The sequence below is a fragment of the Ptychodera flava genome, chromosome 11 (genome assembly GCF_041260155.1).
Source record: "Ptychodera flava strain L36383 chromosome 11, AS_Pfla_20210202, whole genome shotgun sequence".
NCBI classification, from domain to species: Eukaryota; Metazoa; Hemichordata; class Enteropneusta; family Ptychoderidae; genus Ptychodera; species Ptychodera flava.
The window spans coordinates 3,429,875-3,457,386 of NC_091938.1; the positions used below are offsets into that span (position 1 = coordinate 3,429,875).

Consider the following 27,512-nt stretch of genomic DNA (forward strand, 5'->3'; position numbering starts at 1 on the left):
CTTTTAAAAGACTGCATATGTAATCATGTCTTGGTCAATGTTAGCGTCAGGAAACATTCCCAAGTTCTTCAACGACGAAACTGTAATTCGTAAACTCACAGATTTTCTAGGGAAGGATGAATGTTTTAAAAACAACACGGTGATATCTGTCTGCGTCACGGACAGTACTGTTGAAGACGATGACCCGGATGGAATAGAACGAAGGGATTTCATTGTAAAGTTGGCTTCTTCACAAGGTAAGTTTAATTTCGCTTTCCACGTGAACATGAATTAGCGATTCCTTATAGCTTGCTACCTCAGTACGTTACTCGAATGTTACGATACTTCACTTAAGAATACTCTAAGGGACAAGCCAGAAATAACGGGGGGAGGGGGAGATGCTGTTCTCGAAAAAAATAAGTGTGAAAAGATGACCGTTCAAAATGTGTCTGGAGAAAAAATGCGAACCTCCTAATTTTCATTCATTAAAAACAGTAACCCTCCCTCTGAATGGCTCATTTTATATCAGATATAATAATAATATGAAGTTTAATCTTTCAAAGAAACTTTAGATGTACATATTTATATATGTGAAAACAAGATAATTGATGCGATGATAAAGAGATTAATTTCTGCAACAAATAATTCTATTAGCAACTCAGCGTAAAATTTGCCATAACTTTCCACAATAAGCAGTGCAATGTTAACGTTCACTCATAATTAAGCCTATTATTGTACAGCCAGCACTGTTGCTCTATGTTAAATGAGCTTGGTAAAGCCTACTAGTTAATATATAAAAATTATATGTCAGGATGTATGCACATTTTAGAGATGCAGACATTATATATATATATATATATATATATATATATATATATATATATATATATATATATATATATATATATATATACACGAAAGTTTGCGGTTCGACTAGGCCGATACAAAGTTTCAACACAAAAGTAGAGCGGAATATATGAGGATTGCTGGAGAAATTATGTTACAATTGCATCTCTACGTCGTTTTTGAGCCACTAGACTCACTCGTCAGGAGACTGAACTGGTGTGAACGTACATCTACAATGGGTGTATATAGCTATTTACGCAGATGGCGGAATGTTTGTTTGTATCGCCAGTTGTTGTATGACAATGTTTTGTTTGTGTTCTGTATATTCATCTATAAGTGTAGAAGAAATGTTAGGAAGCAGAACTGATGACAGATGACATGTGACTATGTCTTTCATTCGGTTTTCCCTCTGAGAAAGTAAACGTGATGTGCTGGACCTTCAAAACAAGATAGGGTATATTCCCACTAGATTACAATAATTACACTGGATATGATAAGAAAGTCACCGCTTATACTTATGCCTGAATAAATAACTCATTGACCTAATGATTAATTACTTAACTTGATGGTTCGGGTTTCTGATTACCGTTTTGATCGGTCTGATTTTGTATTTCAATAGAATAAGTGCCTAACTCAATCAAAAGGAGGACAAGCGAAACACCCTAACTTTCACCTCAATCAATGAACCAGCATAGACTTACGTATGATGAAAGTAAGGACTTTTGTTGATACAAATCAGTGCATTATTCTTAATGATGTAGTGAGACGACATACAGAGTGTTTTGGAAAGCTATACAGAATATCCTGTACTCATACCTAGGTAGTCCTATAGAAGTTTATAATTATTGACCTAGAGAGTCTTAATAGACCCTGGTTCCACAAGAAGAACAAATTTTATTACCCTTCAACAATGCTTGGGCGGAAAATACCGCCCCACGTAGTTTCTATCCTCTCCCTAAACCGACTGGTGAGACTTGACCTGACACAGGCTGCTAGGGGACGGATCCCGGATGTATAACTTTGTCCTACAGTTATCGGGTTCTAAACTTAGCAGATATAATGTGATAGGGAACTATAATAAGTAATGTTATGTGACCTTTTAACGTTTTCAAGTGGGAGCCAGTTTGGGCGCATATTGACCAAGGTAGTTCAATGTACCGTCAAACAGTAAAATTACTGTTTGTTTGGCAATTATATATATCTTCATCTAATATAGTATCATACTTCCCGTTTTTACTAGTAAAATCCGCAAAAATATATTCCAGAGCAAGATGAATTCATATAAAAATGATACAAGAACGGATGTCAACTGCCAACCCAAGAAATAAAGAATCTCAGTGCTAAATCTTCCCAAAAAGTTCGGGTGCAGGCGAATTTTACGTAATTCATCTGCGATCTCAGGTCATTTGAAAATTGTAATGTATCAAGGAGATTGATAGGGGTATGATCAAAGTACAGAAAACATGCATGTGCGTTTCTAGCGTATGTGTACTACTCATAACAAATTTAAAATATGTTAATTATAAATATTAGCCAATTGTTGTAGATTTATACGGTATTTATACGATAGCAATGGTCAAGAACGTTAGACATTTAGTGTTTGATAGTTCATTGCAGTTTTGGGAAGTGCCGAGACTTAAAGCTTCCATAAAGAACTCTTTCAAAGCAGGGTAACATTGCTTGTACATTCACACTGAGCGATCTGGTTAACAACAGCAAGACCGCAGAACAAGACCACAAGATACAACTACAGAAACGTGGCAAATTAAATGCGCTTTAAACCGCACAACCAAAACAAATAAAACAAATGGGCACAATGATAAAATTCCAAAAACATTGAATGAGTGATAGCAAAAGCAACAAACCAGCAATTGATAGCTTTTATATAAGACATTAAGCAATTTATAGCTTTTGAAGACTCCTGTGAAGCTGCAAGGGAGTGATTTTAAGGCGTCAGTAATTCTAGGCCGGGCTAGGACTTTGAAGCTGTCCAACCTTCTTAACGGTGAGCTGTGGTATTTTCAGCGATCACAAAAACATGCCAAATATTGCGTTTGTTTATATCTTTGCAGACATGCACGGCCAATCTACTGAGAGGAAGATAAACTTTGGTGGTTTGAAAGTCGATATACGGATGCTTCCCTGTTCCACTGATAAAGAAGAACAAGAATCTGAACAAGAACTTGGCAACAAAACATTGGCGGAAGAGGTAAGCATGGGAGTTGAGGAATTATGGGATCTGGAGAACGACAATGTGAAAGTCCATGTATGGATTCTCTCAACTCTTCACGCCTGAAATGAAATGAATGTACTTAAGCAAATCTCCAACGTGAAAATAAATTTTGTTTCACGTGCTGCATTGTCAGTGCCCCCTTGTCCCTATATATCGGTCAACCCGTACAATGAAAACATTCAAATGCAAGCCAAGCAAGACTCGTGTCGAAGGGAGTCCATTTAAACAAACACTATTGTGACCTATATCTGTATAAAAATGCACTTTATGTGCTAAAATATCTCAAAGTTTGCAGGGACTTTGTTTGTATATTGTACGTTTTTCGACAGACGTTTGGTTAATACTATAGTATGCACGTTTCATTGTGTGAATAATTGATATACAGTGTACATCCCACTTATAAAACACGAAAGAAAATAAGTAAATATATGCGACTGAAAATTTTTAAGTAGTGTTCAGTACGTGAGTACTATAGAGAAAAGATGTGACTTTCAATGTGAAAACAATACTGTCATTGTCGTAGTTTCCATTGCAGGAAAAATCTAACTTATATCAGAGGCATCAGACAGCACAAACACAACAGTCGCAGAACATGACTAAGAAAACGCCAGCCAAAACTTCACCTAAACTTAAGACTGTCAAACACGTAGGAGATGTAGATATATCGTTTACAAAAAAAGAAAAGACAGGCCATCAGCATTATCTTCAAACACACGATCTGCAACTTTCAATGGCGCCAAAACAAGAGTCGTCTGGTCAGAAACTGCCCCTGGTGTCTCGCCAGGAAGAGGAATCGAAACCACGGCCTGCATGGCAGTCAGTTCAAAGTGACGAACCAGTTAGAGACCAACAGCGATCACACAAGCCTGAAAATCAACAAAACTATGGTGAGTCGTCCTCTACGTAACATTTTCAATATCCTAACCATCAATCAGCGGCATATCAGATTAATGTTCAGCATCAGACTGTGTCACTTAAACTGTAGCATGAGTCAGGTAGCGCTGCATCTTTTTTTTGAAAATTAACTACAGTATACATGCAGTCTGGATATAACCAACTTTATCTTATTCTCAGTGAACAAATTATTCTTGCTGATTCATCTACCTTAAAATCACCCCAAAATACTGAGTGTGACATTAATATTAAAGGTTCAAAAGATGACAAGACTTTACACCAAAAGTCAGCTGATAAACGAGATAAGATAACAACGCCCGAAATCTGCGACAAACGATTACAGTTTGTGAACAGCAAGCTAGATGACGGTCAAAGAGTGAGGAAGGGGCCTTGCGATTTGAAGAAGGAGGACAATGGGAAACTTCAAGTAAGTCTGTTCTCTTCAATTTTAGTCGTGATTCTTGTCCATTTGTTTTTTGCAAAACTCCCAGGATACTTACTATGATTTTAGTATCATGTGATGTGGTACACTGATGTGCTTGTATTGTTAGCTTCTCCTTATCACATCTTATCGGACGGTCTTAGCGATGTAAGCATTCAATTAAAAAATAGCAAGCAACGCAAATATTCAAACAGCTTAATCGTCGCGTTCCAGGCTATATTTGTTGGTGCAAATGATTAACGAGGGATTGGCGATGAATGCATTAACATTGTTCGGCTTGGTGTTATTTTGAAGTCCTGTGATTATCGGCGCGTAATGGTATAAGTAAAGATACCTTAAAGGCACTGTTCACGATCCCTGGGGTCGCCTTTGTTCTAGTGTGTAAGAGGATTATGGAGGTGTGATAGCCTTTTGTTTTCCATTGAAATTGTAATCTGGTTGGTAAATTTTCTGATGAGTCAATCTGGTGACAACACAGGCCTTTAATCAATATTTGTCTCCACTAAGTAGAAACTCAACACTTTTTAGGTTGAGCGTTCCATGCGTGAGCTACTGGCGTAACGATGTCTGTCTTCGTATCTGTCCGCGGAATCGACATTTCATTAATAACGTATTAGATTTGAACCATATCTAAGTTTGGGCATAAAGAGAAGTGATTTGTGTTTGGTTGGCGTGGCTGTCATATTTCGGTTATGAGCTAGTATTGTTGTTAAATAAGCACAAGCACAAGATAATTTTAATGAGAGGAACCCTTAGAAAGTAACTTGACAATACGTAAGGGTAACTGATATTTGCTCTCAAATAAACACCCTGCATATTTTGTAAACAACCAAACGTGTTTTAAGTTGTGTACAAGAGGAAGGGCGACTCCCACGATGACTTAACAATGACAACAAGACCAGATGGTTGAGAAACACTATGATCAAAAGATCCTGTTGCTCTTCGACATTTAGTACGAAGTCGTTTGTCGTATTTGAGTTATTCTTAATCGCATATCTCTGGCTTCGGGTATGCTTTGTATAGCTTATATGCCTGCCTAAGCACTCTTCGCTTTCAAAAAGTACCGTTCCTCTGAAATTAGTCAAGTTACGATGTTATAAGTTACTTTCTGGAATACATGTCGGGAACGAGGTTGAAGTAATTTCTGTTATTGACCGCCTGAAGTGAAGCCAGACTGATGTGTATGTACAATCATGTTCCATTATGGCATTTGTGATGAGAATGTTGTGGAGGATAAATACCACTTTATATTTGAATACCAACAATATTACCAGCTACGACGTATGTACATTAGAATAATTCTGGACATTTCTATGCACATTTTGGGATAAACCTATCGTAGATATTACTAAGATACCTGTTTCCTGAGCCTGTTTGGTAGTTTGCAAAATTTGTTGGAAAAGCATTTTATAAACGAAAAGAAGTTTTGTACATGGAATGACCTTATTTTCATCTCGTGTCATCTCGTGCTCACTCACTCGTTTGTACATATATATGACACCTTCAACTATTTGTACTGTATAAAAGTTAATTATAAGCCCATTGGGAAAGGAAACCCATAGAGTTGAAAGTCACAATAATACCAATTACTACTACTCTGGCACCTTAAAGCCATTGCTCGCGATCCCTGGGATCGCCTTTGTTCTAGTCTGTAAGAGGATTATGGAGGTGTGATAGCCTTTTGTTTTCCATTGAAATTGTAATCTGGTTGGTAAATTTTCTGATGAGACAATCTGGTGCCAACGCATGCCTTTTTAAGTGCCGACATCGTCCTGTTTTATGAGTAAGGTCAGAGACATATGTATCGGCCAAGTAATTTGTGTTTGAGGTCCCATAAGGTCCGCTTACAGCTCACTGATTGGCTGGACCCTTTGTTTTAGGTCTCATTACCATGCAATGATCATCTCACGACACTGTGATCGCTTATCTTTATCCTTGAGTTATCCTCGTTCTGTAATTTTCGCTGCCTCGTCCTGAAGTGTCCCACGTACTTCCTGTAAAATTATGTCTGCACCTTGTTCCACTGCGGCGTTAAGACAAAGAGAAAGACTAAACGGTCACTGAGAAACATCAAGTTAGTCAATTTAGTTATTTTATTTCACATTGCACACGTGGTTTTCAGCGATTCCACCTTTTAATAGTTACTGAAATATTTTGATGTAGCAAACAGCGCACAATTTCGAAAAGTTTTGCCGGTGATGACAGTTTGAACAATGCGGAGATAAGTCTGGTACGACCAGTGTTCAGCCACCTGAATATAACAATCACCATTACTCGTATAGCGAATAATCCGGCGAAACTTTGAACACCGCTTTCCTTACGACTAACTTGCTAGCCACAACAAATTGCGACGTTCAGTAGCAGTGCTGTAAATATAATTAGTTCGGACGGTGTCGATGTGGTTGATTTACTGATATTTCGATTTACGTTTTATAAAATACTAATAGCATTCGAAACAAGGGGAGAGTGTAATCAAACAGACATACTGTATGAGTCCATTGGCAAGGATGTCGTAGAAATAGTTCTAGGTACACAACGGTTTTACAAAAAATAATAATGCCATGATAATATGAATTATTACAACTTATGTCCTATCCGATTAGAATTGCTATTGTTTCTATCCTAACCAAAAGCGAATGAACGCTGAAAAGGCTCTCCGGCCGTCTGATATTTCAGCAATGGATCCAAGGTTAGAAAACAGCTTACCACATTTGCAATTGTGTTGCACGTTGTACATTACGAATAATTCAAAGTGTCTTTTTCGTATCTGGACCAATAGGAGCGATGTGTTGGAACTTGCAAGGTAGTTTGCTATAATTTAGGGTGACTAGATTGTCGGCATGTCTGAAAATTGAAACGGTCGATCTGAAGGAGTGTGTTACATGGTTCACAAACCTTGTTGTTAAACAGTCGATATGTCCGATATCGTCCAGAAAAATTGTTTTCAGAATAAATTTACAATAGGAGATCACACTAGCGGCAGTAACAATATCTCGAAAAGACTTTATCATATGATTAGAAAGCATTCGGTGCCAAATACACACGCTCAATTTAAACTAGGGCAAATTTCTCAGGCGAACACGGCCTTCTGTCCTTGTACTGTACGTTCAACCTGGTCTCAGATGCAAGCACTTTAAATGACTGGTTATCACAACAGTATCTAGGAAGTACACGGGACATATAAGTACGAAGCAGCGATATCTACAGAACGAGGCTAGTACAAGATCAATCACAGGTCGTGACGTAAATATAACATTGTCCAGCCAATGAGTGCTCTCTATGAGGAATTTGCGGGACCACAAAACCAATCATTGTAGCCGGTACATGTGTCTAGGACATAAGTAGTAGGTCATTTTGAGACAAGACTAGTATAACCAAATAATGTCGGAGTTTTTGAAAACGGAATCAAAAATGATACGAGAATTTTGTGGTAGTTCTCTTCCAAAGAGTTGATGGCCCTGAAATGGGACGTTTATGGTTTGTTGGTATTGAAATTACTCATTATTTTCATCCTCTTCTGTGCCAATGCCTTGTACTGTCTCGACGTCCTTATCGTCTTCCATTTGCAGAAATTGCGACATTATTTTATTTGGTTGTATTTCGGCACTGAAGGTGCTATAATGGACCATGGTTGTACATACTTGTCTAGTCTGGCTTCACTTTAGTCTGCCAATAACAGAAAATAATTCGACCTCATTCCCAAAACATATTCCAGAAGTAACTTTTGACATCGTGGCTTTACTAATTTCAGAGGAAAGGTATTGTTTTAACGCGTACAGAGTTTAAGCAGGCATAAGCTAGACAAAGTATGTTCGAAGTAACAAATATGCAATGAGAGTAACTTTAAAATGTGAGAAATACATAAAAAATATAAACCTGCCGAACAACGTCGACTTAATTGTACAATGTTGAACATGGTCCTTTGATCTCAGAATGTTTCTCGGGCCTGTGAGGGTGGTATACGTTCGGAAAAAATAACAAAAAACAAAAAAACGTGTCACACCTAATCAAGTCCAATCTTGTTGTCATTGCAAAGCCTTCCTAGGAGTCGTCCCTCCTCTTGTACACAGCTTATAACATATTAGGGTGTTTTTGAAGATCAAATACCAGCTACAATTTAATTTTTCTCTCTTGATGATTACTTTCCATGGACCCAAGGATCGAGTAAAGATTGCGTCAAAAACTGAGTCGAAGGTTACATCATCACATTCCTTGGTTGACTTCCCGAAATCCGACGAAGTTTCAAAGAAGATTCACGCCTCACTCAAGGTGCAAGGGGATCGTGGAAAAATCGAGTTTCTCTTTCGATATAGATCAAATAAACTCACCAAATTCAAAGCCGGTCATTTCAAAGATGTAGAAATAGGAAAAAACACCAATCGTGAACTTGGTTCAATATCCGTTAAAGGTGAAAAAAATAAAATCAGTCAGATAAAGGTTGCCCTTGAGAATCTAATGAAGTCTGTCCATCGGCGAGAAAGTACAATAGAAAACATCGGTATGCCAAGACTAATCACCATGGCAAAATATACAGATTTTCTGAAAGTCATCGGAGACGAAGTGTCATGTACTATAGAGGTTATCAATCTACCTGACGAAATGATCACAAAATTGAATGGTGAGTGGTATTATCTGCAATGTATTTGATAGCTACGACGAGCACAATTCTTTTAAAAAGAGGAAAGACTGTAAATATTGACACATTGCACGTGCTTGTTTGGTAATCCTCAAGCAAACCATCCTTCAGAATTATCGTTATGAAGTAATTCATTACCTTCCTATTAACTTCCACAATCCTTGTCTCCTTTGAATATTACTACTGTAGAGGAATTGTCTATCCGACTTGTCAGAGGAAACATCGCCAAACAAAAGGTGAGAAAATATAAATTAAATATGCGATAGTGACGCATTTCTGTAAGTTTATGATATGCTATACACCACTTCAATTTAAGAGTAGTCACTGAAAGCACTGTACTGTGCGTTCTACTGCATTTCAGGGTAAAGATTGAACGCCAACAGTACGCTTGTATTGTTTTAATTGAAGAATAAAAATGTAAAAGTAAACTTGCGACCTTTCTTGGCTAAGACGATAGGGATACCCTCGTCCAAATGTGAAGAAAATCATTGATAGTGCCTTAATTTATGCCTAAAACACGATTGGAACTGATTTGGGACAGTGAGATTTTAATCTGCAAATGCAAGCTCATCTGCGTTTCTTTCTAAGCAATACACTCGCTTTTATGAGTAATTTGCAATATTGTATGAGTCAGCTGTAGGAAACATGACTTTTGAGAAATTTGAAAAAATATAAATATCCAATTATCCCAAACTAGTTCTATTCGTGTTCTAATTATTTGGAAATATTGATAGTGTTTGGGTAGCTAAAGAATTCATGAGACATTTTGAAAGAATATATGATAGAAAAAGACACTAACAAATTGGAATATGCCATATACTGTACAGTGTCTGTCTTCTGCATTCAGACTGATGTTATCGTCAACACAATTGAGAAAACCTGCAATTTAACAACTGGAGCGATATCTCAAGCAGTGTTAAAAAGCGCAGGAGGAGACATACAAGCTGAAATTACTGTTAAGAAAAACGCGCCTGTTAAAGCTGGTGATTTGATAATAACAAGTGGTAGTAACCTTCACTGTAAAGTTATCTTCCATGTCTGTATTCTTGGTACTCCTTGGAATGATGGAATAGCAGCGAAAAAGGTAAGGCCAAGACAAAATTCCATTAGACACATATTTTAGAAAGGAAATTATTTGAATGTCAGCAGGGCAGATATTAATATTCTTTTCATACTCCGGATTTTATCAGTCTTCTGCAGCTAAGCTGTTCAATAAGTTTTTGAAGTGATTCAAAATTTATATCTATCTCTGTGCTAATTCAAATGCACTTCAAATACACTTTTTTAACACACGCCTTTTCTAAAGTTTTTAACTCTTTTTAAGGTTCCAAGACAGAAATTGACCATTTTAAACTAATAATTCTCTAGTGTTTAATAAGCTCAGAACCCCCGTAAATTGTATATTTTCGGAAAGCCTAGATATAGAGGAACATTTTGGTTACCATAGTGTCACCACTGTTTACATAACTATCACGTGACAGGTAATTTGCATAACCTTTCAAAAATCGGTTTTCCCTATGTTTTGTTTCAATGCTTTGAGATATGTGGCTGAAATTCATGTGAGTGCAAGCTATCCTACAGGTCTTCAAAAGTGTGTCTCAGAATTTTTTTAAACCTTCTTAAACAGTTTTTATGCCAGAAAAACTTCCAGAGCAGTGAATTTTACCATAGTTGATTTCTTTAAAATTGTGCTCCAAAAAAACTAAGCAAGATATAAAAAATCTGAGACACACTTTGAAAGAGCATTGTGACAGCTTGCATTCCAGCAAGTTTGAGTCAGATATTTTGAAGTATTGAGACAAAACATAGGGAAAACCGACTTTTGAAAGGTTATGCAAATTATCTTGTCACGTGATAGTTATGTAAACAATGGTGACACTGTGGTTACCAAAATGTTCTCATATATCTAGGCTTTCAGAAAATGTATACTTACGGGAGTTCTAAGTTTATTAACCGTTATAGAATTGTTAGATTAAAAAGGTCACATTTCTTGTCTTGGAACCTTAACCGAACAACTACTTCTTGGAATTATTCACCTTCAGTGTAAGAGCTATAATTTCACTTTAGCCGGGCAACAATATTGGCAGAGGATGAATGTCATAAATCATTTGATTCACACAACACTTGTTCGTAAGTAATACGGTGGTTTCAATCGGATTCGAACTCACAACATACGGTACCCAGTCACCTACCAAACTCGCTACTTTTGTATAAATGAGGATCCTTTAAGGTTTACATGTTTTCTATATGCTTTGATTTGCGTTTCTTTTCCGTTACGTCTTCTTTTAATGTATGTAACAGACTGGCTTTGTATTACATTTGTCTTAATCACCCAATTCTATATATACTCTTTTATTGTTGATCTTGGACATTAAATTTCTACAGAAAATATATAAACACGTACATTTGTTTATCCGAGAGATATGTCAATCTTCTTTATCACAGATTCTTCGTAATATAATAAAGAGGTCCTTAAAAACTGCCCATGAAAGCAAGATGAGTTCGATAGCTATCCCTGCCATTGGCACTGGCTATCTTGGATACCCCAAAGACGTCGCAGCACGCATCATCTATGAAGAAATCGTAAAGTTCAGCAAGCAAGAGCCAAGAACTCCTCTGAAAGAGATTATTGTTGTTGTATATGATCAAGACTTGTCAACTTGCCAGGTAAAGTTCTTCTCATAAAATATTAGGATTCAATACTAGTGTAACGTGGCCTGTTTGTGATGCGGGTAGTTATAGTCGGCTTTGATACGTACATACCAGGGTAGAACGTCGAAGTACATGAGACGGCGACAGGTACGCGGCAATACTCTAAGTCGTAGTACTTTATTCAGCAGAGTAACACAAGTTACACGGTAAACTTCAGGTCACGGTCGAACGTCGTCTCGGGGCGTCGCTGGCATTCTCAGTCTAACATGCTTAAATGCAAAGTTTATAGTGAGTCAGAATCTGCAAAGTCATGCGTCTGTAATCAACAAAGAACAATCGGTAAGTAAATCGCTGTCCGCTAAGCACAGTGTCAAACAGGGGTAAAGGTGGTGCATGATTGATAATGACTTCAGGAGTTGAAACAATGATCGGCTATTTCAAAGGTCATAACAATGAGCAGGGGAGATAACGCACCACGCGCAAAGGTTACTGTCGGTCGTTACAGTGAAATTCACAGGTTAAATTCTAAGCAATCGTCAAGCTGTATCACACTAGTATAATTAATGTTGCACTTTCGTGTATTCAGTTGGTGTAGAAGAAGCTCTTGTATGTACTCATTATAGGTAATAATGGCATTTTTTTATTTTGTCCATAGGCATTTGAAAACGAGATGACTAGATTACATGACGAACCTTCTGCGCATCACGATCTTGGTACAGTAACTTCTTTGCCATAATCGCAGAAAACCGTTGAAGAAGTGTGTCTTGTGTTCGCTTTATAGCTAAAAGAACATGTATTTATGTCGTTAGGATAATTTGAATTCTGGAACTTGTCTTCCATAGTTTTAATCATGACTATAAGCTCATAAAATGTTTTCCTTAGCAATATCAATGCCGTCTGGGCTGTAAAAATCGAAAGATGAAGAAAAAACGGCTTTATGCATCTCAACTTTCTATTTCAGCAAACGTTCCACAAAAAAAGTAACATTAAATTCTACTTAAATAATTGTATGATGTAGTTGATTTCGTGTTTTAGGGTCGAACTAAAGGGCAAAATTATTAGTTTCAGCTATTGCTAAAGGTTGTTTCAAGATGGATCTTTTCTACATATTACAGTCGTATTTTTCAGGTATTGAACTGGCTCCACATGGGGCAAACCTTGAGCTACGAATACAGATTTTGTCGACACTGATTAATACTGATCGGAAGTTCCATGAATAGTCACGACTCATCGCTGATATTTCATTTCTTACTAATTACGGGAGAGTGTTGTAGACCCGACCAAATGTATCCTGTAGCGATTGAGCTGAATTTTGAACTTGACAGTCAGGATGCCACATTTCTTGAATATCACAGATAACAGACATATCTGAAATATTTGTGTGTGAGCTCCTTGAGAGGTGCAAAGATTTTCACTTCGGAATTCTTCATTGCGAAAACAGTATCCCATCGCACATATTTTATTGCACTATGTTGTCCAAAAAAGCTGCTCTTCGATTACCAGGCTTTGGGCCTAAAACTGCTGTTGTTTCGCAATATATTATTTCAGGGTGGAGCAAATATAGGAAACAATTACACAATTATGGCAAGAATCTACTTCTATTTATAGAAATTTAATAGAGCAGCAACAGATATTGTACATATAATCTCCAAACACTTTGACATTTGAGGATACCCGATTGCTACAGTTATGGCAGACACGTTAATGTCATAAGGTTTTTGAATATTTTGTCCTGCGGAATATGCAAAATTTGCATATTTTAAGATGCATAAAAGTGCTCCATTATGCAAATATTTCACATCTATTCACACCAAGATTATTGTCTTCTCCAGCCATCTGTCTTGCCTTCCGAGAAAACTTAAACACAACAATTACCTTGCATTGTGGTATTCATTTTGCTACCTTAACCATAACCCGAACAATTTTTTAGTCAGTTTTTCTCATGGATTTTATTGTTTAAATCCCATAACAACCGATGAACTCTCAAGGTGACTATAATAAAGTCTGACCTTTTCTAAGTAATAAATGTTCACAAAATAGTAATGAAATATCAATTTTTTTCAGCATTAACATCTCATTCAAGAACCATCAAGAATTCATAATTACTACACTTGCATGACATTGTTTACTGTTTCTTAGAAATACTGCGTATATTTCTTCGCTACTGTCTTTTAATATTTGCTGGTAATTCTGAATATGTATAATTTTGCTCATTTTATCCAACACAGATTCACCAAAATCTTCAAAAACAGCACTGGTCATTAACTCACACAAAACACCTGAGGGGAAGACAGTTACTCTGATCAAAGGAGATATAGTGAAAGAAAAGGTAAATGAATTGCAAACTGTCAGTAACAGAAAAGAAAGGTACGGTGGCCGGAAACTTTGTGACAAGCATTTACTAATTTGAATTCTTCAAAGACAATATTTTCTTTTCTGGTTGTCCTGCATTTCAGGCTGATGTACTAGTCAATCCCATCCATACATCATGCTCCCTAGGAACCGGAAAATTACCTCAAGCTATGCTTAGGGCAGCTGGCAATGGACTACAGACAGAGCTTTCAAAAAATAAACCAAACCCTGTGAATATAGGTGACATAATATCTACAGGCGGAGCTGGCTTAAAATGCAAATACGTTTATCATGTTTGCATTTTGGACAAAAAGTGGGATGGTGGATCAAAGTGTGAACCGGTAAGATTTTAAAATTAATGTGTTTGTCACTCATCATTTCTCAAAGTCTGTCTGTTATATCTCTCTTTCTGTTTGTCCAAAAATCTTGAATTATACAATTATGACAAGAAAATAAAAAGTTCACTTGAGCATCGACGCAAAGGATGAAGGGTCCAGAAACAACATTAACAGATCCTTTTGTTCTTAATTATTTTTTTCATTGATAAAATGAATCGAGATCTCTCTTTGATGATTTAAAAATCGGGGACGATTGAGCAAGAATGATAAGCCTTATTGTCCCATGAAGGGATAATTAAATACTCACTAAAGATAAAAACAAATATGACTTCAACATATCAATAGAACTATCGCAGAATGAAATAACCAATCAATCAAACGTGGATATAATAAAATGAAAAAGGTAGAGACCAACACAGAGACACCAAAATAAGCTGTGTTTAGAATTGCAATTTGCACTGCCATGTGTGTTTGTCGTGATCTCAGGCTCACAGTCCTGATGATTACTGTCAAAATATGCTTTAAAAACATTTCCCCACCGGGCATGTTACATGCTATCCTGCCCACTATATAGAAAATAATCTTGTACGCAGCAGTTGCATACTAGGCCCATTATCCTGCCAGGCATTCACAGAGAAAATCGTCGATATTCGGGTTAACGGTGGTTAATATTTACTTTGTTAAACTTAACATGCCCGTGGTGAGGGGTCAGTGAAGAAGGATTACTGTCAGAACATGGGGCACCTCAGTTGAATGCTGTTTTAGGCGTAGGTTATCGGAAATTAGTGCACTATGCCATACGTCAACGGTGCACAAACACCGCCTCGAAAACGGTTCGTTAGTGACCCAGGAAAAGCATTAAGGGTGCAGAAACACAAGATACCCTGTCATGTTTCCTCCTGGTAGTTGTTAGTAAATAGCTTGAATGACTTGTCATAGCTGCAAAAAAGGATAATGACCTTGTGGTACTGACATAGTGCCAGCATGTATAAATCTACAGAGTGCATGACTTCATCATGAGGAGTAGATAGTGCATGTAAGAGTGTTAGTATTATTTCAAGTTAGCTGTGCTGTATTAGCTTAAGTGCGAGTTTTAACTCCTTGGTCGCGGACAATCTTTTATTCTGAATTGACAGTCTGAATCAGGTGCCAATGATTCAAATCAAATCAATATTAGCTTAAAAATTAACCAAGCCTATATGATGATAAGAATGTTGATATTGACAGATAACTGTGTAAGACCACTGATAGCAGAATGCCCTTCAGGTTTAAATGCCAATGATAGAGCGTATTGAATAAGCTAACTGTTGGACAGTGGCTGCATGAACGTCACAAACGACAACATTGACCGCATACTTTTGTTGCTATTGCAGTAGAATGTACACGTACCTGCATCAGTGTGACCTGCGTGCTGTGGTCTCAAGTAATGACATATATATATTATATGAGCCGGCTCGTCTGTCGTGTTTGCAGTGCGCCGGCCCATAGGGCTAAATTTCCGGACAATGTACAGTGCAGGAATATTGCCCTGCAGATCTATTGGACAAAGAAACGATTGCATCCCACCGAATTTGCCTTAGATCTCGGAAATTTCGCCATAGTCTTGCTGCCTGGTCATAGTTGGTACCGTCTACAAACAACTGGTGGACACTGTATACTTTAGAATTGAAATCAACTGTTTAACGACCTTGGGCAAAATTTTGCCCTAAATCAGCCACCAACTTGATTCTTGCCTCAGTTGCCAAATGTGATCAAAGACTGTAAATGTGAGACTACTATGATTAGACCGCCATTTTCCAAACGTTCAACAGTATATACTTTAAACTGGAAAATGACAGGTAGTCTCCCTTGAAAGTCGTCATCCTCATATGCATCTTTGTCAACGCCAGTCTACTTCTAGCGTATTTGGAGAAACTGCCCTGTTAACTGGTGTCAGATCATTCCGGTTTCATGGTAAGGAGGACTGTCCTGATATCGTATCCACTTAATCATCATCCTAGGAGGTGACAACACAGCAGATGATATAACAGCTGATAATGTGGAAAGCTTACCTGTATGTGAACTAATTGTACTCGAACTGGACATTAGAGACCCTCCAGCTGGATGAGGGCTCAATGGGACCGCAGTCAAAGAAGAAGTATATTAACTCGGATTTAGGTTAGCCAAAAGCATGCTCTCTTCTGACACCTGCATTGCCAGCTGAGTAGTGACGGTACTAAACTGCAAGACATCGAATGTGACGCTAAAAAGGAAAGAAAAGATTTAGCGATGAGATTCGTACAGTCAGCTGGTATTAAAAAGATTTACTTGACATTGTCTCTAGTTATATTTTTAGAAGTGAAATATACTTTCCTTATATACTGAATAATAAGCTATGCTAATTCTGATTCGTGTTAGCAGGTAACAGTCACTGAGGTGTGTTGGGTCAAGTCCAAAATGGGTGGGTAACCGATAATGTTAAGTCATGTCCCTTTTGGGTAAACTCGAGAAACGCATACATAGCAACTGGGTGCAAAATGTCCCATCTCGACCATTTGCCCAAGAACAATGATGCGCACAACGTCTTGGTCGTGATCTCAACTGACCTTCACTATACTTTTATAGGTTGCAACCGTAGCCTACTAGGTGGTTAACCCGACAACAAAGATGCGTCATTTGCCGATAGATGTATCATAAACTGCCACCCAGCAAAGTCGGCTCTTACAATTAGTGTGACTTTGATATCTGCATCCACAGTAGTAATGACGACTCGTCATCGGCACCTCACTCGGTACCAGCCTGAGATATGCAAATGATACCATACCTCGGTTTGGCTCTACCACAGTATTGCTAAAATATTGATGGCTAACTGCCATTAGATGTGGCCATAGCCCAATCTCCATTGGATCATCATGAACGTAACAAGTCAATCACCAAAGGTTCGAATCTCAATGAACCTATAGCGACTATAGAGACCACAGTGCCCTGTCGGAAAAACTGTCCCTGCAGAAAGGCAAAGAAAGACACGTAACCACAACGATTTGGCAGGATACCACTTAGCCAGAAAGGATACAAACCGCGGTGCACTTCGTTCGGTTAGAGGAAATTTCTGCCTGGTTTTCAAAGAGTTGGCAGACAAAGGCTTAATTTTTCTGATTAAAATGTCTATTCTTTACAATATTCTTCAGTCTATTTTTGTGATTGCCCAAATTTTCTTCTCTGAAGCACATAGTGCAAAAAGTTAAATGCATAGAACCGAGCAATTGTAATAATTAGCAGATAAAAAATTAATGTGTGGTCAACATCAAATTATCTTAATTTCTGCAAACACCCGACTATGCTTTTTTTATATAATATAATCAATATTGATTAAGAAATTAAGCTTGTCATTCAGGTATGTGCCTAAATAAGAATATGTACATGCTCGCATTACTAGCAATCTTAACAACAGAGCAAGTCTCAGTTTGATGAACCCAACAAAATAATCTCAACCTGCAACCTTAGTAAACTTATTCTATTTTAATCGGCACAGCTTATGAGAGGAGCTATAAGGAACTGTCTTACCGAAGCAGATAACGCCAAGATGAAGTCCATTGCTATTCCCGCTATGGGAACGGGTGGCCTACAATATCCAAGCAAAACAACTGCACAATTTACATTCGAAGAAGTCTATAAGTTCAGCGCAAGCAGACCTAGTGGAACTTTGACTGATATCCGTATTGTTGTCTACGACCAAAACCCAGAAGTATGCAAAGTAGGTCAACGTCAGTGTAATTTTTACAGCAGGTACAAAACACTTAGCTAGATAAGTTAGCACGTAAGCAAATGCTTAGAATGGCAGTGTAGTCTGCGCAATCCATGCATAAATAGATACTATTAGGTAGATAAACCGAGCAAGCATAGATACGTTCTAGCTGTGGAAACGCAGCTATCTGTTGGCGGGGTAGCGTGCGTCGCTATGCGGGTCAAAGGTCAACCCCGCCACGGATATCCGTGACCTTTGACCCGCAGAGCAACGCACGCTCTCCCGCCAACAGATAGCTGCGTTTCCACAGCTAAGATACGTTCATGCATGCGTGTATATATACATACATACATATTGTTACATGAAAGAAAACGAACAAAAGGGTGAACTCTCATGCATGAGTTTGGTATTTGTTCAAATACGCCGATCGCGTTCCAAAAACATTTCTTGGAGCCGCCATTACCAACTTCCGGTAATAGCGGCTCCCAGAAACACGCTCAATGTTTATGGAACGCGATCGACGTGTCTGTGCTAATACCAAACCCCATAAACGACAAGGTTAGTGTAGTATAGTGTTTAGTCTTCAGTAGTGATAAATCGGTACGACCAAATGCAGTAAATATGTGGGATTTTACATGAAAATGCCGCGCCATGTGTGACGCGCTTATTTTGTATGCTACAGGGCCTTCGGCATTGTAGCTCTACTGGTGAGCGAGGTCGCAAAAACCAAAACTCACCGACCGCCTCACCGTAGAGCTACAATTTTGCAGCTAGGCGGGATAGACCCATTGCATCGAACGTTTCAAATATTATCATGTCATATTAAACTGGCCTTTCAAAAACACGATGGAAGAAACAATAACGATAACAGTCACGCCGGGAAAATGTAAGAAAATAATTGAAACTAACCTGCCCGAATGGCCGGTATGATATCCAGATATTCCATACCTTCCACAAATGAATATTTCGCTGCATCCGACACTGACACGCCTGATCCGGTAGAGTTGCGTGTATTTTGAAGTACGCGAGATCCTTGTATTTCAGTCAATTGTGCACTGTTCACGGAAGCAGAAAATCTTTCACTTTTATGTTTGCCGTTTGGTAAAATCCTCTCTGTCATCCAGTGGTATAGCGTTATCAAACTGCCAGCAAAACCGTTCCACTTCGCTTGATTACATTGTGTCGGAGATATACAAGTATGCGTCCACATGTTGTAAACCGCACTCGGCCTTCGGCCTCGTGAGGTTTACAACATGCCAGCTAAAGCCGTGAGGTTTAGAATTGTAAACCCACTCGAACCCGTACAATTACCTATACAAACCGTGCCGAGGTCTCACAGTTTAACAAACACGATACTCTTATACTTTTTCAAACTAGGTTTACGAAGAAGTTAAGAAAGCTCATAGACACATAACAGGTAAATAACTACTCAGTCTGGCTCTATTGCTCTCTTGTTTTAATTTATTGGTGTCCCTATATCAGTTGCCGTATGTACTATTTTTCAGTGAAGTTTCGGGATGTTCTTTTTCGAATTTAATCGGATCACAACACGTTTGGAAATGTTGGTATATTTGATATGCCATATTTTCTGGTATGCAATGGAATTTAATTTCAATGCCCCTTAACTTACTTGTTCAAAGATGGGACACGATTGAGTGCTTATTAGTTGAATTAGATAAGACAAGTTTCGAGTCAGTAAGTTTGTCAAACTTGTCCAAGATCATGATGGTTATAGGTTCGTGTTAAGGTGTCATTTTGATTTGCAGAGATTGTAATAATTCATGAATGCACATCTGTATATATTCCTCAATCCTGCCTAGCTTTGCTGCTTAAGGTCAAGGTGAGTTTAATCAGAGGAGCTCCACTGTATGCTATTATACACCTGATAGGTGTATATTTCTCATCCATGCTCTTATACTATTGTAATTGGTCTCTTTCACATTGTAGTCGTTGAAGATATTTTCAAGAGCCAGAAGGAACCCGAACCTTCTGCAAACAAGCTAATTGGTTCAATTGGGGCATACTGCATATATAGAAGTACAATATGGTCCTTTAAGGAAGCGAATGACCTGCCAGACGAAGCAATCGATGCCACGATGTATCTTCTTACGAAAGGAGACAAGGTGAAAGGTCCTTCTTTGCAAAGTTTAGTTTTTCATCCCCGTTGACATGTATGGTGGTTACTCTGACTCGATATCTCTGGCACATCATATGATTCATCGATATATGCAAGGGTTCATGTTGGAATTTGTATTTGTTAAACTTCTTGATTAAGATCTATTAAACTTGCAATGCCGATTGAGCGAATAGCTGTTCATGTTAACGTTTCTCTCCTTTTTATAATAGAAAACATTGTTTTTGGAGAGCCATGTCATGAGTGATATTGCATTGCACGGGAAGTTCCATCATGCCAACGAGGTGATGCTTCAAATTCTTTTGTCCGATTATCAATTTAAAAGGAACTAAACACTTGTAATAGGATAGTAAATGTAATATTGTCAAGTAAATGCATCAATCAAGTCTTAATACATTAATTCACATTTTCATCTATAAAATGTGGAACCGAACGAACCACTACATTAAACGAGTGATTTCATAATCTGTCTAAACTTTCCCAGAACCAACACTGATCATAATCTAAGCAACCTGATAAGTATAATTTCTGAAGATACGATTGACACTCTTTGCTGTACATAATAGAATGAGTTCTTCTTACTTTTGTTATTCGTAGACAATACAATACAATAAGGTATTGATTGATCGCTAAACATTCCTCTTCAGTATTTAACTGAAATTTAAAATGTTTTATAATGATTTATTATGTAACAAAGCAGCATATACTTTAACCCTACAGTACTTTACACGCATTGCACCCTCCTTTGATGAAAACGTTTCTGTATCATATGCTGTAGAGAAAGCATTCAGAAGTTGAAATGAAGATAGGTATCGTTGTATGCACGTCCCGCTAATGTTGACATTTGTATTGTATCCAGATGAAATTGAATGACTTCGATATATGCCTTGGCGCAGTTTTTATCAGTGATCCCAGCGGTCAAAGACGTGGACATTGGACCTTATTGGTAGGTGTTTTTAGAGTACATCGAAACATTGATGTTAGACTTAATAAGAGTCATTCGTGGTGTCAGTTGAAGACGTACCATGAATAATTCTCGTTCTGGTACACACATAAATTTACAACGTAATTACCCGTAAAATGTCAAAAGAAAGGTCAGCAGTGTTTTGTACCTCAAATAATATAATTTTCCTGTTTAGATAATTGACTGTGCCAATGGCGAGATGTATTTCTTGGATCCTTCGGGAGAGAAGAAGGCAATAATCAACACGATTAAAGGAAATTTCGAGTACGTAAACCTCTTGCGTTTTTTAAAAATCAATCGCAAACGGTGTCATTGTAGGGAATTAGAAATCATTGCCAGGTGATATTTGCCATTGAGATATCAATAAGACTTAAGTGAAACTAAATATGCGGTGGAATAATGAAGAGTCATATCTATACACACTCGTTCATCAGCAAGACTTTTTAGTAGCACTAATGTAATCAGCACGAAGGAAAGAAATGTGAGTTAAAATATATTAAATGTCATATTTTATTCTGCCTTTAGAAAACTTATAAGCGAAAAGTGTGGACGTAATTTCGTATTGTCTGTCAAAGAAACTAAGCACCCATTGCAACCGAATAGAACATCGTGTGGTGTCTTTGTAATAAAGGTTAGTATTTTAATCCAACTTAAGCAGCAGTATCATTTTCCTCATCTGTATTTTCATTTAACTGTATTTACGTTTCATAAGACTTATTGTGAACAATTATGATGTCTTTGTTTTCTTGCCTTGAATATAGGCAAGAACGTTTTGTCAGTGTTGTGATGTGGCCTCTTTCTTCTTTATCAATTTAATGTTGATCTTTAGGTTCTGGCTAAAGTCACTGTTTGTTTTTTTGTTTATATCATACAAGTACTTAGTATAAAGCTGATAAGCTTATATCTCAATCATATTTGCAGTTTGCAGAATGTTTGTATCATCATGGAAAACTGGGGCATGTAGATATCCTGCAAGACATCGAAAGTGACATTCAAAAGGAAAGAAAAGATTTAGCGATAAGACTCGTACAGTCAGCTGGTATTAAAAATATTTACTTGACATTGTCTCTAGTTATATTTTTAGAAGTGAAATATAATTTCCTTATATACTGAATAATAAGCTATGCTAATTCTGATTCGTGTTATTAACTGTGATTATGCGAATCGATCGACATATTGTCATTTTGCGATAAACACTATAATGGTAGATGTATCTTTCCAGTCAAACTTAAAGCACCAGGTCTTAGCCACTCCATTTCTGACCAAGAATTACTGCTATAACACAAGTAGTTGCATTAATCACTGTCCCAAATCTTATTATTCCAACTGATGACACGGATGTGCCCTCTTAACTTTTGAAAGTAAGTAATTTGCTAAGGGCAATGTATGCCTGCCTGACCAAGCTTAGAATAGCGTGCACTATTTTATCAGCTTCTGTAAATCAACGCTCTTCCAATGCCCTGACCAAAAAACTTGAAGTTGCATGCATAAAAAGTATTAACTACTCGTATTTAAAAGCCTTGAAATTCTGTTATCACCGTTCCACGTTTGTCCCTGATACAATTTTATGAGTAGTAGTAGTAGTAGTACGTGTTAGTAGTTATTATTGCAATCATCATCATCATCATCATCATCATCATCATCATCATCATCATCATCATCAAAGATGATCTAAACTGTCAAGTGTTATTATAACTAAATGGTCGAACTTTTAACTTCTCGCTTTTGTAGTGTTAATGCAGTTTTTGTTTCGTGCCTAACCATAAAATCATTCACATTCTGGTATTTTGGTTTCTAACAGATACTGATGGTAAATCAAACAGGAAGAGTCTCTATGAACATAGGTGGGAAACAAAAGGAAAACCATGGCGTGGTTCTCTGACTTTTGCTATTTATTCTGATCGAGAAAGTGATATTGATAAAGCAAAAGGCTTATTACAGAAGCGCATCAATGAAGAATGCACTCAATCTGTAAGTCTAATTGTCACAAAATAGTGTACTCTTTAAAGTCTTAGTGTCCTAGACAGGCAAAAGATAATGACGCTGATGTAATAATTTAATTAAGTAAATTAAACTCTAGTCAAGACTTAACAAACAAGACAATGTTTAAGACGAAAAATATTGAATGTTGGAATCTAACCTCACTGTTATCACCAAGTCTATGGCACTAAACAAAGAACTGCTGTCAAATTCTAAATCAAGTTTTGTTCTCACGAATAGCATTCTCGGAAATCATTTTAGTTTTGGCTGTTCCATTGGTTAAAGCAGTCTTAAGTTTGTCACTAACACAATAGAAGCTTCGATAAGAAAAATAGGTAACCAAGGACACGCATATTAGATGTCATTCATAAATGTCTCACGAGTAAACTGCATTACTTGCGTATAAACCAGTGATTAGAGATTGACGTCTAGATATCCTAAAAGTGTAAGGAAAGGTCACTGAATTTCTTAACAGCATTGACAAAGACTGAAGTCTTTGTCAAATAAAGTGAGATGGTTTTATTTTGAAGATCGCTTCTTTGCTCAACATACGGAAAATACAGAAGGGGTTATCGGGATGGCCTACGAGGCCGTAAAGCGGACTGTTCACTTCGAAACATCGAATGAAAAGTTTAAAGTTGATTTTGAAACAATGACATAGAAAAACTTAAGTGGCATGTCAGATGTTAAATACTGTCAAAGGACTGCAGTAAAACAGTACGTATGTCAAAATTAGTAAAGTATTCACAATCAAAGCATCGGCTCTTGCCATTTTTCACTTGTTTGCAAAACAATGTATCCTAAATTTATGTTACCATTCAAAGTATGGAAAAGAAGTCCGCGAATTTATTTTATGCTTTTAGGGGGAAACGAGTGACTGCGAGATTATGGTATATTATTAGTATATTAGGGTAGCAGCTGATATATTTAGAAATAATAATTCAATGACACAAACCAAGCAATCTGAATGAGGCATCGGAAGTACTTATAAGGCAAATCGGAAAACACGCATTATGATACCATATGATTTGATTAACGTCATCTTCTTCAACCTGTAATTCAAATTTGATATAAATTTTTAAAACAAATTGCAAAACCTCGGCCCTTCAACAGGGCATGTGCAAAATATTCTAATTACATATGATTAAATTGCTGAAAATAAGATATATAAGAGTATGAGGATATAAGGAAAGATCTATTCTTAATAAATTGACATCAGCTTGCCATCTCACTAATTCAATATTTAAGCTACTCCGTATCGGCTCGAAACCAGTAGAAAAATTATATCCCAGACAACGTGACCCTCACATTTTGACCAATGCAAGACTTTAAAATGCACTAAGTTTTACCATAAATGTGTTATTATCTTGACCTGGTAAAGCATAGAAACACGACTTGACTAGACAATGAAAATGAATGAGGGTACAAGATGCGTTGAATTGATCTCGTGTATTTTTGATTCCAATGACATTTTTGAACAACGTGCCAATTGTCTTGTTATAGTAATGGTTAAGAAGACTAAGTCAATGAAAACATCGATGAAGTGTTAAGTTAAAAATCGAACTCGTAGTAAAAATCTACTTATTTGTCATATATTAAAAACACGCTTCAAATGTTGGAAAAATTCAAAATTTTCAAAATTGCAAGAGGTGACATACTGACACTAAGTGAACAAGCATAATTAACGGCAGAGAGGGGACCGAAGAGAAAATTGGGGGGACCTTGGTGTTCAAGGGGGCTTTACAAAGTCCAGAGTACCACATGAGGGACATCCAACTTTTCACTGAATGCGCATTCCAGGGGCCTTAAACAAGTCTTTCATAAACCAGTATTCTGAGGTTTTCCTATAGCACATCTGCGTTTCAATTAAAAACGATCACACGCAGGTTTTGCTTGTGAAACTATAATGCTGTCAAAGTGTCGGAATGAGAAATGCCAGAGACAGGTGACTGTTGCGGGGTACTTAAAAGGCAAACAATAAGTTTGGGGGAAACGATGTTTATGGAAAATTAATCAAATTTAACAGATAAAGTTATTTTTATATTGACTTTATCTTTCATATTTTTCCTGATAGATTTGTATTACGTATCTTTTGCTGTAATTTTAATCTCACATTTGTTGTACGTCTAAGCATTTCTAATAACGTTATTCTGGAGGATAAAATGTACTGCTATTGTTAGACATATACAAGTGCACTATGGAAAACAGCCAGTTCATAGTTTGTGCCATCGTATGGTGAAATGTAGACTGAAAGATCCATCGCCCGAGGGCGCTCTTTACGGGGGAGGCGTACAGAGCGCCCTCGAGCGACTGATCTTTCAGTCAAAGGGAAATGCCACTTTGAGTTTAAATTCCAAGCTATCTAGGAGTTAGGATTTGGCGGGAATAGGACTGTTTATATTGTATAAGGCTGATAGGAGGTTGCAGCCAACGGCAAGTCAGTTATTAATGAGCACATGCTGGCTAACTCGTCAAAGTGTAACAAGGCCCTAAGTACATTTATTTCAAGTGTCACAGGTATAACAATCCACAATTGTGATTAAAGTTGTACATAGTTTATGTCATAACTACTACATACAGTGAAATGACACTTTTCTGTGGAATTGAAATATAAAATTTCTCTCACGAAAATGCGCTTTTAATCGTCGAACTGTAGACACTTTGATTTATACCAGCTAATTTCATATGTGTGTTCATAGCCTTTTATAGATTCCGCTTTGTGTGTGTGTTGTACATACATACATACATACATACATACATACATACATACATACATACATACATACATACATACATACATACATACATACATACATACATACATACATACATACATACATACATACATACATACATACATACATACATACATACATACATACATACATACATACATACATACATACATACATACATACATACACATACATACAAAGCACTTGCTACCAAATGCATGCTTCTTATATATATATATATATATATATATATATATATATATATATATATAAGAGAGAGACAGAGAGAGACAGACAGACAGACAGACAGACAGACAGACAGACACAGACAGAAACAGAGAAAGAAACAGAGAGAGTGGCACACCGTCACAGTAGGGGCTTATGTAATAAGTTAGTACAGTTTCGCTTTACATTTTTATTTTGACGTGGGTAGGGGCCTCAAAAATGTTCTTGCCAACAAGGGGGGTCAGAACTTTGTTGCTGACGTTGTTTGCTGGTGAGAAAACAAGTTGATGGCACATATTCTTTTCCGCCCCTTACAGTTCATTATGCACGGTCCCCACTTCATTTTTATTGTATTTGTAACGTTAACACAAAGTCACATGTAAATATATATTTATGTGATAACCATTAAAATAATTTATAATTTCTTTTCCATTATATTTCCTTTAGTCGACGAAGTCCTAAAGGCATGAAGGTTGTATCACTCGAAAACACGGCATACATCACATGTCTTCGTCCCAGTGTCATCGATGAAGCTGTGCTGTGTAAAAATCGCAGCAACTCGCCTTGTATCATAAAATGTATTTATCCTTCACGCGATTTTCAAACCGTTTCATTTACTGTCAGCAAGGGTTTATAACATGAAGTGTCAATTCTTTGTTTTTACATTGAATTTTAAAGTTCATGAGAAATTCTGTTGTGGACCGGACACAGGTCCTCGGAGCTGTATGTAGTCTAAGTCACCATTATTATGCTCTATAACAAGACCAACATTTCCCTAGCAGGCGGACGTTTATATTGGCTGTATTTTTATTCTATAATTTCATCGTCGTCTCAAACCAAACAGTGTTCATAATGCAAATGCGACTTTAATGTCAGATTACTCGACAAAATCTTCAAAGCACGTAATTATTTATGAATGGATTATGTATGGAATTGTAATAGGTTATATTCGATCATATTGTTTTGTCGAATAAGAATTAATGTAAATTTTATAAGAATATACTTATCATGTACGATTTACCTAAGTGACAAGTATGCCAGCTAGATTTGGATTAACTCAAGTCAGTTTTGAATAACAAACCAAGAAAATCCACCGATGCATTACAAGTGACAAAATGGTTACCACTCAACCGAAAAAAATAATCTGTTTAAGAACTGGTCTTAGAATGTATGGCTTTAGAAGCCGCTGACGACAATTCTATAACGAGTACAGAATATTTAAGCTTTCGTTACAAAAAGTGAGAGTGGAAAATCTGAGGACAAACTTCGCCTTATGTAATTATTTGTTTTCTTCGCACACATTCCTAAGTAATATTTGGCCATAGAAATGTCGGGGCGATTTGAATATTTTTGATCTTACAGAATAGGGGAGAGGTTG

The 27,512-nt window shown here is 37.1% G+C and overlaps 1 protein-coding gene across 1 annotated transcript; it reads left to right on the forward strand.

Annotated features, from left to right (window-relative positions):
- On the forward strand, positions 1–27,512 carry LOC139143168 (uncharacterized). Its single transcript, XM_070713303.1, has 21 exons — positions 1–236; positions 2,898–3,034; positions 3,594–3,945; positions 4,207–4,379; positions 8,553–9,012; positions 9,220–9,266; positions 9,878–10,114; positions 11,476–11,697; positions 12,338–12,395; positions 13,911–14,011; positions 14,139–14,375; positions 17,884–18,105; positions 19,474–19,513; positions 20,044–20,219; positions 20,443–20,514; positions 21,090–21,176; positions 21,370–21,458; positions 21,720–21,825; positions 22,116–22,233; positions 22,996–23,165; positions 26,582–27,512. Exons 1-21 carry the CDS (start codon positions 26–28, stop codon positions 26,594–26,596), a joined length of 3,330 nt encoding a protein of 1,109 aa, XP_070569404.1. The 5' UTR covers positions 1–25; the 3' UTR covers positions 26,597–27,512.

Coding starts and splice junctions, on each gene's coding strand:
- LOC139143168 (XM_070713303.1), top strand. CDS start 26: ATGTCTTGGTCAATGTTAGCGTCAGGAAACATTCCCAAGTTCTTCAAC. Junction 4,380..8,552: donor AGGACAATGGGAAACTTCAA/GTAAGTCTGTTC, acceptor CATGGACCCAAG/GATCGAGTAAAGATTGCGTC. Junction 21,826..22,115: donor GTGGTGTCTTTGTAATAAAG/GTTAGTATTTTA, acceptor TCATATTTGCAG/TTTGCAGAATGTTTGTATCA.